A 13,368-nucleotide genomic window follows, 5' to 3' on the forward strand; every position below is an offset into this window, starting at 1 on the left:
CCATCTGCTGGTGACAGAGTTACATAGCATGGAAAGATCATTTAGATATCAAGCTGCCTCCTTTGCTGGAGACAAAAAGCTGGATCATCTGAGACAGAAAAAGAAGAGGAGAAAGAGGAAGTCACAGTGGGTCCTGTTTAAGTCTCTACAGGACAAAAGGGACAAATACAAAGAAGTGACGGAAACATACAATGAAATGTTTAAACACTCCAAGAAGCAGCTGTTGTCCACAGAGAAGCAACAAGCTCCACCAGTTCCTGAAAGAGGAAGATGAGTCCAGACTGGCAGCTCTGAGGGAGGAAGAAGGAGTAGAAGGGGAAGACTATCAGCAGAGAGATGAAGAGGATTCAGGAGCAGATCTTTCCTCTCTGCTGCTGAAGAAGACCTGCAGAAAGACAACGTGCCTTCATTCCTCAGCAGTTATAAACCCACTCAGACCAGAGCCAGATCCCAGTACTCACTGTCAGATCCACAGCTGGTCTCAGGAGCGCTGATAGATGCGGCCAAACAAAGTGTTATTCTGGACCCAAACACTGCATATCTTCATCTCTATCTCTCTGGTGATCTGACCAGTGTGACACATGGACACCCGAAGCAGCAGCTCCCTGACAATCCAGATAGAGGCGCTAATTATACCAATCGTCTGGGCTCTGAGGGCTCCAGCTCAGGGAAACACAGCTGGGAGGTGGAGGTGGGAGACCATCCTTACTGGAACATGGGTTCAGCTAAAGAGTCAGCTGACAGGAAGAGGCATTTATATGAAATATGAAATGGATACAGCATGTCTGTGGAAAATACAATAGTGGTTTTGGTAAGACTGTCATAGTGATGAAGAGTCTCCAGAGGATCAGAGTCCAGCTGGACTGTGATTTGGGGGGGGGGGTCACTGATGTCAAAATGACTGACTGCAAAATTAAAACTTTACTCTTCTCTTCAATGATTCTTAGGGGTGCTAGTGAAGTGTGTGTGTGTGTGTGTGTGTGTGAGTGAGTGTGTGTGTGTGTGTGTCTGTGTGTGAGTGTGTGTGTGTGAGTGAGTGTGTGTGTGTGTGTGTGTCTGTGTGTGAGTGTGTGTACATCAAATGCTTCTATTAGCATTTTTGCAGCAAACACTAATTTAGCCCAATATTTATACTGAAATTATTATTATTATTATAAATAATGAACATTTACTTAACAAGTTCAACTCTGTAATTTAACAATTTAACTATGCATAGGATATACGGTATATACATAGATACGTAGATAGACTATATATAGTTAATATATATCAATCTTAATGTTATGTTAATGTTATTTTGTTTCATTGACTCTTGATGCTTTGGTGATATTGTTGTTGTGACATTCATGCCAATAAAGCAAATTTGAATTGTGTTAGTTAGATATCACCTGTGAATGTGTTTGGAAATTAGCAGGCAGATATAATTTCTATCTACTGGCAGACTTTCTTACTTTGGAAAGTTTTTTCCCCCCGACTCATCAGGTGTGAAGGCTGCGGCCCTAATTACCTGTAGCCTAATGTTCTGTCCATCATTTATCATACTTTGTTGGTAACAAAGCTCTTTGGTTTATTCAGTAAAAACAACTGTATCCTTGTCTTTTCAGTGGCTGCACCATTTGATAGTTTGTGAGATTAAACAGTTGATCAACAGAAAATCATAACTGATTCTTCATTTAGGTCCTTTTTTAAAGTAAAAATGCCTAAAATTTGATGGTTTCAGGTTTTCAAATTTGAAAAATGAGCTCATTTTCTTTCTCTTACATTACAAATAATTGAATATATTTGGACTGTTGTTCGTCATACTTGGCAAAACTTTTTTAAGACATAGATGATGCACATATTAAACTATTTACATGCAAGACATTTAAATTAGCCAGTTGGAGAAAACCTGGAAGATGAGGATAAAATCCCTTTATATGTTAATTGAGGTACAATTTATTCTGGGGTTTTTTTTGCACATAAACTGAAATTAGATGTACACATTTGTTTATGTGGATTTCTTTTAGCTCAAGTCCATCTCAAAATCAAATCAATGGTTTCCAAAGGTTTTGTGTATTTGTCACCAAAAGATGTCATATATTCTTGATGTTTGACATGTAATGGTAATATATATATTTTGGCATGACATGGAAATAAAAACTAAGTAAACCTAAAACAGTGCAGGCTGTGCGACCATGGCGACCATGGTCTGAAACATGATGACCATGGGCATCAATGGGTCAGAATGGACCATCAACACCTCCACCCGGGTCAAAAAGGCCAACAGCAGCAGCTCTACCGCCTGAAGAGACTCGTCCTCCTGACCTCCAGGAGGCGCTTCAAGTCTGTCTTAAAACAACAGTCTGGAGCCCAAATGAATATTAAAACATGTTTTTCTTGCTGTAATCATTCCTCCTGTTCATACTGACCATTAGAAGATCCCTTCATAATGACCTTACAATGGAAGTGATGGGGGACAAAATCCACAGTCCTCCTTCTGTGAAAAAATGTATTTAAAAAATTATCTGAAGCTAATATGAATCAAGTATATATCTTTCAACGTTACAGTCTTTTTAGTGCCAAAGTCCCTCTGTTGAAGCCTCATATTTCAATTTTAAATACATTTTTGCACTAAATGACTGTGTAGACATAATGTGGATTTTGTCCCCTGTCACTTACATTGAAAGGGATCTTTTAATATCCAGTATGAACAGGAGGAATGATTACAGTGAGGAAAACTTGTTTCACTGTTCATATGGACACCTGACTGTTGTTTTAAGACAGAATTGAAAAATTGTGAACCTGTCCTTTAATTGATATTTATTTTTGAAAAGTGTCGAACTTTACCAGCAGTCCCTGAAGGCAGCATCCCCTGGCAACAACATGGTGTGGTTTCAGCTAAATTGATTTATGAACTTGTCTTATTTAGAAAAGTAAGAATAAACCCAACGAAGCCAACAAAAATACTACAGGAAAGAGCAAAAATCCGTCATAATGGAGGATATAATCAGTTCTGAAGACAGAGAGAGGTCCTTATATTTAAAACAAATTCAATATTTGGATGAGCAGCTGGAGAGGTAAGACTGCTAACAGTTAGCGTTAGCTAACGTTACACAGCTCTGCTGCTCTTTTAAGGGGAAATATATCTGTTATTGTAGTTTCTTAAAACACAAAATCATGCAAGTAAATGAACAACTATGTGTTAATATAGTTTTGTCTTTCAAACTTAGACAAAAAAAGGTAAAATGCTGACGTTAAATGCAAAGGTAAAGGTAAAGCGCTAAATGCTAGTAGTTAGGTTTGTGCCGCTGTAAACGGCCCTATAAACCACATATCTTTACATTAACTGTCACTGCCAACATGTTAAACATATGTAACCTTAATTACTGTTAAGTAATTACTGAAATTATGAAATAATCCATCAGTGCATGTTTGGCTTTTCTGCTTGATGATTTGAAATTATAAAAGGATTTTCAAACAGTTGACAGTTCATTTTCTGTTCATTGACACTGAATAATAAACAAAATATTGCAGCTCTACTTCCAGCCCTCAAACTCTTTATTTCAGTATTTAAATCAATCAACGCTGTCTTTTATTTTTATATCTTTTTAAAGGAAAAGCTGTTTTTCACTGTGTTAATGTCAGTTTCATGCCTTCTCCAGAGTTATTACTACAGTGTATTTCACCTCAATATTGACATAACCGAAGAAAACTTAATGCGGTTATCATTTTATACTAAATACTTTAATCACCCTTGAACCGGAGCGTCCCTCTTCATCCTGCAGATGTCAGCTTAAATGTGGCGAGCTGGAAAAGGAGAACAAGAAGTTTGTCTCTCAGTACAAAACTCTGGAGACTGACAAGAACGACATCATCGAGTACCTGAAACACTCCAAGGCTGCAACAGAGAAGGAGGTGGAAAAGCTGTCGGAGCAGCTGGAGAGTCAGCAGAAGGTGGCTGAACAGGACAGAGAGGCGCTGAAGATGCAGCACAGCCAGCTGACGCAGGAGCTTCAGGACCAGATGAGTGAATTGAACTCACAGAGCGCGGTGCAGGGTGAGTTCTGTTCTCCTGCGGTTGGACGGGTGGAGCCAGACACTAACTCTGCTAAGGGCCTTACATATTTTAGAGATGGAAGGTTTGTTCTGTTTCCACATATGAAGCAGGATCCTCTCCTTGTTTCCTCTCCTCTCCTCTCTTTTCCTCTCCTCTCCTCTCCTTGTTTCCTCTCCTTGTTTCCTCTCCTTGTTTCCTCTCCTCTCCTCTTCTCTCCTCTCTGCTCCTCTCCTTGCCTTGTTTCCTCTCCTCTCCTCTCCTTGTTTCCTCTCCTCTCCTCTCTTGTTTCCTCTCCTTGTTTCCTCTCCTCTCCTCTCCTCTCCTCTCCTCTCCTCTCCTCTCCTTGTTTCCTCTCCTCTCCTCTCCTCTCCTCTCCTCTTCTCTCGTCTTCTCTCCTCTCCTCTCCTTGTTTCCTCTCCTCTCCTCTCCTCTCCTCTCCTCTCCTCTCCTTGTTTCCTCTCCTTTCCTCTCCTTGTTTCCTCTCCTTTCCTCTCCTTGTTTCCTCTCCTTGTTTCCTCTCCTCTCCTCTCCTTGTTTCCTCTCCTCTCCTATCCTCTCCTCTCCTCAGCTTTAAAGTTTGAGGCAGAGAAGGAGCAGCTGATGTCCGACATTGAGTCTCTGAAGGAGCAGCAGGTCATTCAGAAGGAGGAGCATGAAGCTGCCATCAACAGCCTGAAGGAGGATGCAGAGCTTGAAAGAGAAAAGTAAAGACTAGGACAGAGTTAAAACTGACAGTCATCATTGTGTCTGCAAGACTATTTATAATACTCTTCTCCTTATTCATCACCTCCTGTCGTCCTCCAACAACAGCGTCATGTACGAGGTTCAGGACGACATGGAGATCTCCCTCCAGGAAAGGATTTCATATGCTCTTCAGAAGGAGAGGGCTCAGCATGAAGAGAAGATGGAGAGGCTGCAGTTCCTGCTGAGGGAGAACGTGGCCCTCTTGCAGGAGAAAGATAGGCTGCAGTGGGCAGACCGTGACCTTCGCTCGAAGATTGACAGATTGAAGGAAACTCTCAGTCGGGTTCAACTGGAGAGCCTCAATGACAAGACGGTGAGACATGTTAAGCTTCTCGTGGCCACAGTGTCCGCTGTTGAGCAGACGTTATGTTTTAAAGATGACGTGAAAGTCTTTGATTCCTGCTGGATTTCTAATCAGATCCACCGGGCGTTGAACTTCCTGTCTATCAGCTGTTCCTCTGGCCTCTGAATCTCTGAGATTTTCTTTTATTGGTCTTGCTAAAAAAATATATATATATATTCCTGTGGTTTAGTATCTATCTAAACAATTCAAGAATTGTTTTTACAATAATTTAACATTTCCAAAATTGATTTAAAACTCAAAAATGTGTTTTTCTTCTTGTTCCTTCAGTTTGATGTTGTTCTCTTCTCTGTGCAGAATGATGTATGTGCAGAGTTTGGAGAGGAAAGTTTCTCTGAGTTCACCTTAAATCTCAGTTAATACGCGTACCTACGAGCAGGATTTGTGACATCACAACTAGTTGAGCCAATCCTGATTCAGTATGCAACTTCCACATCACACGAATGTGATGCGGAAACTCGAAGCCTCCAGTTGCACAAACACTGAGAATGAACTTTACAGTGAAGGAGGAGACATCTGGTGTCCAGCAGGAAAACTTTAGAAGTGAAAAATATGTAAATATTCAGAGATTCTGGATATTTACATGAGTGAGGAGGATCTGTAAATAATGATAGTAATTATAAATGTATTCATATAGAACTTTTCAAGGTAGGTGCACCGTGGGCTTTCTAGAGAGAAACAGCATAGAAGACAATCACACACACACACACACACACACACACACACACACACACACACACACAAACCACAGTATAAACAGTCAGAAATAAAATCCATAAGTTAAAACAACTAAGACAACAACAGCCGTGTTACGTCTTGTTGTCAGCGAGATCAGAGAGTGACGGCAGATCAAATCCTAACTGTAACTAAATGTTGCTTTATTTTTTTTGCAGTTTTACTTAAATCTATTGGTGGTAAATAATTCAAATTTAAAGTCCTATTTAAAAGAATAATGTTCATGTTTCTGTAAGGTCTTTAGGCTTCAGTCCTATAACTTTGCATAGGTACGCTGATGATCTCCTGTCTGTGGAGACACTTAAACGACGTGTTTAAAGACAAAAGTTCCCCTCATTTCTCATCTTTTAGTGGACTCCACAGTCAGGACAATGTAAAATGACAGTTACATACATTTAGTTACAGTTACAGTTACATTTTAAGACCTATTTTGTACACGTTCAGTCAACTTAGTTAACCTGATGTTACTTTAGGATATGTGACAGAGTTGAAGGTTACATTCACACTGTATGTAGCTCATGAAACAAACTGTGGAAGATTCAGGACGCTGGAGGTAAACAGACATTTTAAGCCACTGATGGGTGAAAATGTACTGCCTTTTTATAAAGCAGCATTCACTCAGGGGGCATCCGGATTTGAACCGGAGACCTCTTGATCTGCAGTCAAATGCTCTACCACTGAGCTATACCCCCACCTTCTGGTCAGCCCGTCACTGTTCAGGTTTCAGACGGGGTCTGGCCTCACTGTCGGTGACAGAAACAGCATAAAACTGGATCGAGGTCCAGTTCAGTTAAGAGAAAGTTTTTGCTTTACATTCAGCTACCTTGAGCTTATCTGTACAACTTTACAGGATATATTGGATTACTGCAGGCTATGTGAGGTTTTAGGCTGATCATCTGTTGTTTGTAACATGCAGCAGGTGAGCAAACTGAAGGTGAGAACATGTGATAAAAGCCACCCGACCTACATTCATGTGCAGCTTGTCAAAAGTATTTTCTCTCACATCTCAGCTCACATTGAGGAGGGAACGTACACTGTTTTCCATATCCAGTGAGGAGTTTCTTTGTATCTTTACATCCGTGCAGAGAACAGGATTCTTCTTCATCAGTGAACCTTCACCTGTCGCTGAAACGGAGGCGAACGTAGGCGACTCGCTAAGATTGCAGAGCTGTAGCCTTTGTACGGGCAGAAACATGCGTCACTAGAAACTGAAAGTTGAATCATTTCTATTTCAATCTGTCACAACTGATTTGTCATTTTTCTTAAATCCATCTCCTCTTCCTCTCCACCGCTATTTTTTTTATTACTAATACTTTTGTCTCACTGGACCTGTAAAATCTTTAAGGTCTGAGCAGGATTCCTCTTCATCCCCAGGTGACGAATGTCGAACCTGCATCTGAGAACATCTGAAACAAAGGCACAAAAAGCTGCAGCTGTCATAGCATCTTATTTACCGTTTCTACTCATTATTATTCTTTCATCAGCCCTTTAGTCTTTGTTGTGGCAAAGAATGTATTTACTCTTCTGATGGCAGATTTAAAACATCAGCAAATTCTAATCAGCTGATCTTTGGATAGAGGAAGCATCTGTCAACTTGCAAACAAACACGCAAAGTTCACAGTAGAGTTTAAAAAAAAAGAAAAGTCACCAAAAATATTCATGGTCTCTCGTTCCTCAGGAGCTGGAGCAGCTGATGCAGAAGTGTCAGTGGCTGAGCGCTGAGCTACACCACTACAAGACCACCTCATCAGACCAGGAAACCCTGATACAGACTCTCAGGTGAAACTCTTTCTGCTCTCAGTAAATAAGTCTCATAATTTATCCGCATTCCTATTCGCTGCCACATAAAGTGCATTTGAAGAAAGTAAATATCTAAACCATTTTCATATAAATTTTATTAAAAGAACCTTTATTTGCTATTAGAGTACTTATTATTTATGTGTATACAGGTTGTTAGTTTCTTTCATGTTGTTGTTTATACTCATTCACACCTCACATCAACAGTCATTCATCTCTCTATGTGTTGAAGCAGCAGCACCGCACTAGTATATATATATATAAATCTGATTCAGGGGGCATCCGGACTTGAACCGGAGACCTCTTGATCTGCAGTCAAATGCTCTACCGCTGAGCTATACCCCCCACCTGTCCGTCATCCCGTCAGTTATCCTGCTACCGTGTTTTCAGGCAGGACCTGACCTCGGTGTCCGAGCAGCTCCGTCAAAAAACTCTCGAGGCAGATCAGCTGGGGAAGAAGCTGAGGGAGGAGACGATCAGGAAGAAGCAGCTGGAGACCGACATTCAGGACTCGGTCGTTATTCTCAGACATATCCTGGAGGTAAAAACACAGAGCATAGTGTCACAGCTTCTGCTGCAGGGTCTAACTGTCTGGAATAAAACCTTATAGGCTGTGGAAGCCGGACTTCAGAGAGTGAAGACGACTTACTGCTTAATGGTCCAATTAAGCTGGTTTTTAATCTAGGAAGGTCAGACATCCCATTAACCTCCCGCTGCTCAGACAAACAGGGAGCTTAAAGGATGACGGGTTCGCAGTTTTTCAAGTCTGTCTTAAAAACAGTAGTCAGGTGCCAACATTTTTTCTTGCTGTAATCATTCTTCCTGTTCATACTGGCCGTTAAGAGACCCCTTCATAATGCAGTTTCAGTGTAAGTGATGGGCGGGCAAAATCGTCCAAATTAGTCAAATCAAGTCAATATCTTTCAAATCTTTTAGTGCCAACTTCCTTCATCTGAACAGAAGGAATGATGTTTTCCTTTGGGCTCCTTATTCCGGTAAACAGACATTTGTTAGCTGTAGACCAGCCAAATGTTTCCCTCAGGAGTCAGCGTAGACCGAAAACAGAGCTAAAAGAAGAGTGAATATCAGGCTTACATGAGTCAGGTTTAGAGAAACATGTCACGTGTCTGTTGGACGTGTAAATAGTTAACTGTTGCTTAACAAATTAACAAAAGCCAGATTTCATACTTCATGTTCACAGCTTGTTTCCACTCTAATGTCGTCTCTGTCACCCTCAGAAGTCCGAGTGGACGTCTAAGACTGAGCAGACGATGCAGAGGCTGCTGGAGATCTTGGAGAGTAGTGCCCTCGAGGGAATAGGCTGCGCCCTCTATAAAGTCACTGAGCCCGAACCACCGAGGTACTGGAATCACTCTCCTCTGGATACTCAGTGTTATGTATCAGCAGTGGTGTGAACTCTGCTGATTTCCTGTTTAGAAAAACCCAGAACACATTCCAGCTGTTTCCCCAGATTAGTTGGATCAGAGTCCTGCTGACCTTTGGATCGTGCCAGATCAACTGTGCTCTGGTCTCAATCGAAATATACAAATAACAAAGCACTCCTCTCTAAAATCAAACTGTTCTGTTCGAGTCTGAAGGTTCAAACCCAATCTGTTCGGTTCGGTTAAAACTTTTTATTGGCATGTTTGTCTGTTTGTGTCGGTGTGAAAGCTGTGAGTCACACTCTGGACTAAACAACTGACCCATGACAACCTGAAAAGGAGGGTCTCGGTCCACTTCCTGTTCTTCTGTAGCAAGCGGCAACTACTACAGCTTGCAGCTGAAGCCAGTGTGATACTTTAAAGTGCCACCAACGGCCTCCCGTTCAAAAAGCCTCAACTTCTCTCTAGAAATACCGAGTCAATCTTTGTTTTCCACCAGTCATTATGGTCTCAATCTCTAAATAAGTGTGTTGGTGGTCATTTTGGAAATTATTCCTCCATTAATAAGACTTGAGGACTTATAGTAGCTTTGATGTCTGCTGTGTGGGCGTTGATTGACAGCTGCTTGAAGTCAGACAATATTTCACTAAGTTTAATGTTACCTAAGACCTCTTCTGTGTCTCTGTGTTAAATGTTCTGCTTTCACTTGGTATGTTGCAAATGTACGTCACAAAAAGCATTTTTATGACTATTTATACTCCAACATCCTTCCTTTAAATAAAGAAGAGGAGGATACTGAGGGGAGAAAGAAAGTTAAGACAGAAAGAAAAATGATATTGATGATATTTTATGAGCTTATATTGAACCTAAAATTGGATTCTACAAAATAAACCAGTAATAACAGCTGTCAGAGTGTCTGAAAAGTAGCGAAGGACACCTGACTGAAAACCTCAAACTTGTATAGACGGAGCAGAACTTCATGTCTGGTCCCGTTCCCATCAACCTGTCTCTCCTTCACAGCCCAGAGACCCTGAAGTGGTTAAAAAGTCCCCAGTTCCTCATGGCCAAATACAGGCCGGGCGACCTCGGCCTCATACCGCGGCCCAGGTGGAACATCAAACCAACCGCCTCCAGGACGGCAGCCGCTCCGTCCGGGAGCAGCAACAAAACGCCTCTGAACAGGTGCGATATGACGTGGAAGCTCAAGCGTTTGAACATCCACGTGTTAGCATCGTCACTGCGATCACGTCGGCACGCTGACTTTATCATTTAGCTCAAAACGCTCCTGCGTCTCAGTGGAGCCTCACAGAGCTGCTGGTGCGTCTGTACAGTCTTTTTTTTTTTCATATAAATGTGTTGGTTATATTAATGCTGCTGCTGTGTCCGTCCCTCAGGAAACTCTGCAGTCAGAAAACATCCGGCTCTGACGTTCTGTCTGCTGCTCCAGCTGCTCAGCGGGAAGATTCAGCCGCAGAAGCGTCCACCTCTGTAGACTGCTGAACCGAATCCAGTGAGCGATAAAGAGTGATGAACATTTTCAATCTGGCTGCCTCCTTTTTCAAAATGAAATCTTAAATTACTGTAATCCTGCTGGTTGCTTCTATCCTGACTGATGACCTGTTAGTATATATTTGTAGCTCAGTGTTTCCCCTATAATAGTACAACGAGTACCTCCGCCAGGCCAAAAAATATTTTTTAAATGCCAAAAATAACGCCAAATATCATTAAGTTTGGAAATCAAAAGCATTTGGGAGCCTCTGAGTAGTGCTGTTTCGAAACGCGAGTCAACATCTGTGTTGTTGCCTGAGAAACTGCAGGTAGCGAGCGAGTGGTTAAGCGAGAGAGCGAGCGTCAGAAAAGTGACGGTGAATGTGAGCAGAGCAGAGGGAAAGGTCAGCGGTAAGGTACGGCCGTATTCAGACCAAATCAGATGGTGCAGCGTTCAGCAGCAGGGTTGAGCAGAGGTGTGTGTGTGGGGGGGTGTGAGCGTGTTTATTTGTCTTATGAAACGTAACTGCTGTGAAACAATCAGAAAATAATGTTTTATCCATCTGATTCACCAGCTTTCTCGCTACCAGCGCTCCCTCTCTTCATTCACTCTCTAGCTCGCTCGACCACTGCTGCTCTCTCTCTCTCTCTCTCACTTACACACACACACACACTCTCTCTCTCGCTGGTGCTCTCTTTCTTTCTCTTTTGTCTCTCTTGCTCGCTCTCTATCTCGCTCTCTCTCTCTCTCACTTACACCCACTCACTCTCGCTCTCTCTCTCGCTCTCTCTCTCTCGCTCTTTCTCTCTCTCTCACACACACACACTCTTGCTGGTGCTCTCTCTCTCTCTTTTCTCTCGCTCCCTCTCTCTCTCTCTCACTTACACACACACTCTCGCTGGTGCTCTTTCTCTTCTCTCTCTCTCTCTCTCTCGTCTTTTTTAAAATGAGTCGGGAAGCAGGCAGCAAAGCCTAATTTTACTTTTAACGTTAGTTGTCGTTAGGAAGTTGTCAGTCTGGCAGTAAACGTTCGGTTCAGACTACGATGTGTCAGTTAATAAATGCTGCAGCTTGTCAAGACCAAGAAAAGTCACATCTGTTGTTTCCCCACCAGGCTGAACCACTCAGCCTAGAGGAAACGCTGTAGCTGGTCAATGTTTTGCACATTTTCTGATTGCAAAATTATTTTACTATTGGGATTCATCTGTGGACTCATCACTCTTCACTTTTTCCCAGAACCAAAACTATTTTAGTTCAAGATGATATAAAACAGAGGAAAGCAACAAATCCTCACATTAGATGAGCCGGAACCAGGAAATGTTGCATTTTATTCTTGATAAATGACTTAAAAACGATTAATCAATTATCACAATTGTAGTTCTGTTATTGATTCATTTATGATAAGTTTTAAATATGATAATTTAGACACAGCTGTTTAATGTTAAAGTCATAGTTTGTGTGACAGTGGAGTGAAAACTGATATAGGTCAAGTAAATATTTGGTCTTTTTGCAGAAAAAAAGCAAAAAAATAATAGACTACATTCTTTACTATTTTTTTCCGTAGAGTTAATGACTATATGTCAAGCTTTACCCTCCTTTTTACTTTAAAGTAGAAATACCTCATCGAAAAAATACCCAATTACATGTAAAAGTCCTGCATTCAAAATCTCATTCAACATTGTAGTACTTGAGTAAATGTACTTAGTTACCAGTGGTGAAAGTAACTAAGTACATTTACTTAAGTACAGTTTTGAGGTATTTGTACTTTACTTGAGTATTTCCATGTGATGCTACTTTCTACATTTCAGAGGGAAATATTGTACTTTCTACTCCACTACATTAATTTAACAGCTTTAGTTAGTTTTCAGATGAATATTTGACACAATGGATAATATAACAAGCTTTTAAAATACAACACATTGTTAAAGATGAAACCAGTGGTTTCAAACCTTTTTGGCTTTTGACGTCTTACAAAAAGCAGTGTGTAGTCGGGGTCACATTTCACATGTCTATGAGTTGTTAACAGCTCCACCAAATAGTGATTTTTTTTTCTCACATGCTTTCATTTCAATAAATGTTCAAATGATGCAACATTTCACCAAAAATCAAAGATTAGAGAAAAAGTCCAAAAACTGAAAACAGATTTGTGTATCAGAACTTTGTTTTTTGTTCTTTTCGCTCCCATTAATCATCTCACGACCCCTCAGATTTATCTGCTGACCCTGTTTTCACATCCATCCGCTGAAAGTGGAAAGTTCCTCTGTGCTCATTGAAAGTCCATTGTTTAGGGGGAGGGCCTACGAGCAGGATTTGTGATATCTCAACTAGTTTGGAAACCAATGATGATGGAAACTTGAAGCCTCTGGTGCACGTAGACTGAGAGTGTAGGAGGAGGCATCTTTTGTCCAGTTATTAAATTAATTATATGTATTTTTTTAAACTTTTTTGTGGAAAAACCACACCAGACCTACATTATTGTTCCAAGCAGACTAGTTGTATATGTCATAATACATGTATGGAGTACAGCTGCTGTTACAGTGAACTCATTAGAGAGACCAGACTTAATCATAACTACTGCAGATAAAAATGTGACGGTCTCAGCAGTGTTTACAAAACGTTGGACCAAGCTGAGGCCGAAGGTCAGACTGTTCAACCATGACAGTCTGCTCACTTTGAACTGTCACCACCGTTTAAAAATCATTTGAGTTTTACAGCAGGAGAGGCGGGGTCCTGGACGGACAGAGGATAATAAAAGACGCTGCAGGAGAGGACTGACAACACAGAAGGAACACGGGGGAAGTGTGGAAATCTGCAGCCTTCAGAC

General features: G+C 41.2%; 1 protein-coding gene and 2 non-coding genes across 5 annotated transcripts; 1 reads left to right on the forward strand and 2 right to left on the reverse strand.

Annotated features, from left to right (window-relative positions):
* Window positions 1-2,812: 2,812 nt before the first annotated feature.
* On the forward strand, window positions 2,813-13,351 carry cfap157 (cilia and flagella associated protein 157). Of its 3 annotated transcripts, XM_044332768.1 has the most exons (10): window positions 2,813-3,056; window positions 3,765-4,036; window positions 4,605-4,740; window positions 4,847-5,093; window positions 7,555-7,655; window positions 8,064-8,214; window positions 8,912-9,033; window positions 10,076-10,237; window positions 10,450-10,579; window positions 13,259-13,351. In XM_044332768.1, the coding sequence occupies exons 1-9, from the start codon at window positions 2,974-2,976 to the stop codon at window positions 10,553-10,555; spliced, it is 1,380 nt and encodes a 459-aa protein (XP_044188703.1). In that variant the 5' UTR covers window positions 2,813-2,973; the 3' UTR covers window positions 10,556-10,579; window positions 13,259-13,351. The 3 variants fall into 3 exon arrangements, with proteins under 3 accessions (XP_044188703.1, XP_044188699.1, XP_044188709.1); XM_044332764.1 differs by lacking the exon at window positions 13,259-13,351 and having other exon boundaries at window positions 10,450-10,596; XM_044332774.1 differs by lacking the exons at window positions 10,076-10,237; window positions 13,259-13,351 and having other exon boundaries at window positions 10,450-10,596.
* On the reverse strand, window positions 6,497-6,568 carry trnac-gca. Its single transcript has one exon. It is a non-coding gene; the product is annotated as a tRNA-Cys (tRNA).
* On the reverse strand, window positions 7,947-8,018 carry trnac-gca. The gene has a single exon. It is a non-coding gene; the product is annotated as a tRNA-Cys (tRNA).
* Window positions 13,352-13,368: the final 17 nt, after the last annotated feature.

This window comes from Thunnus albacares, chromosome 2 (assembly GCF_914725855.1).
Source record: "Thunnus albacares chromosome 2, fThuAlb1.1, whole genome shotgun sequence".
NCBI lineage: Eukaryota > Metazoa > Chordata > Actinopteri > Scombriformes > Scombridae > Thunnus > Thunnus albacares.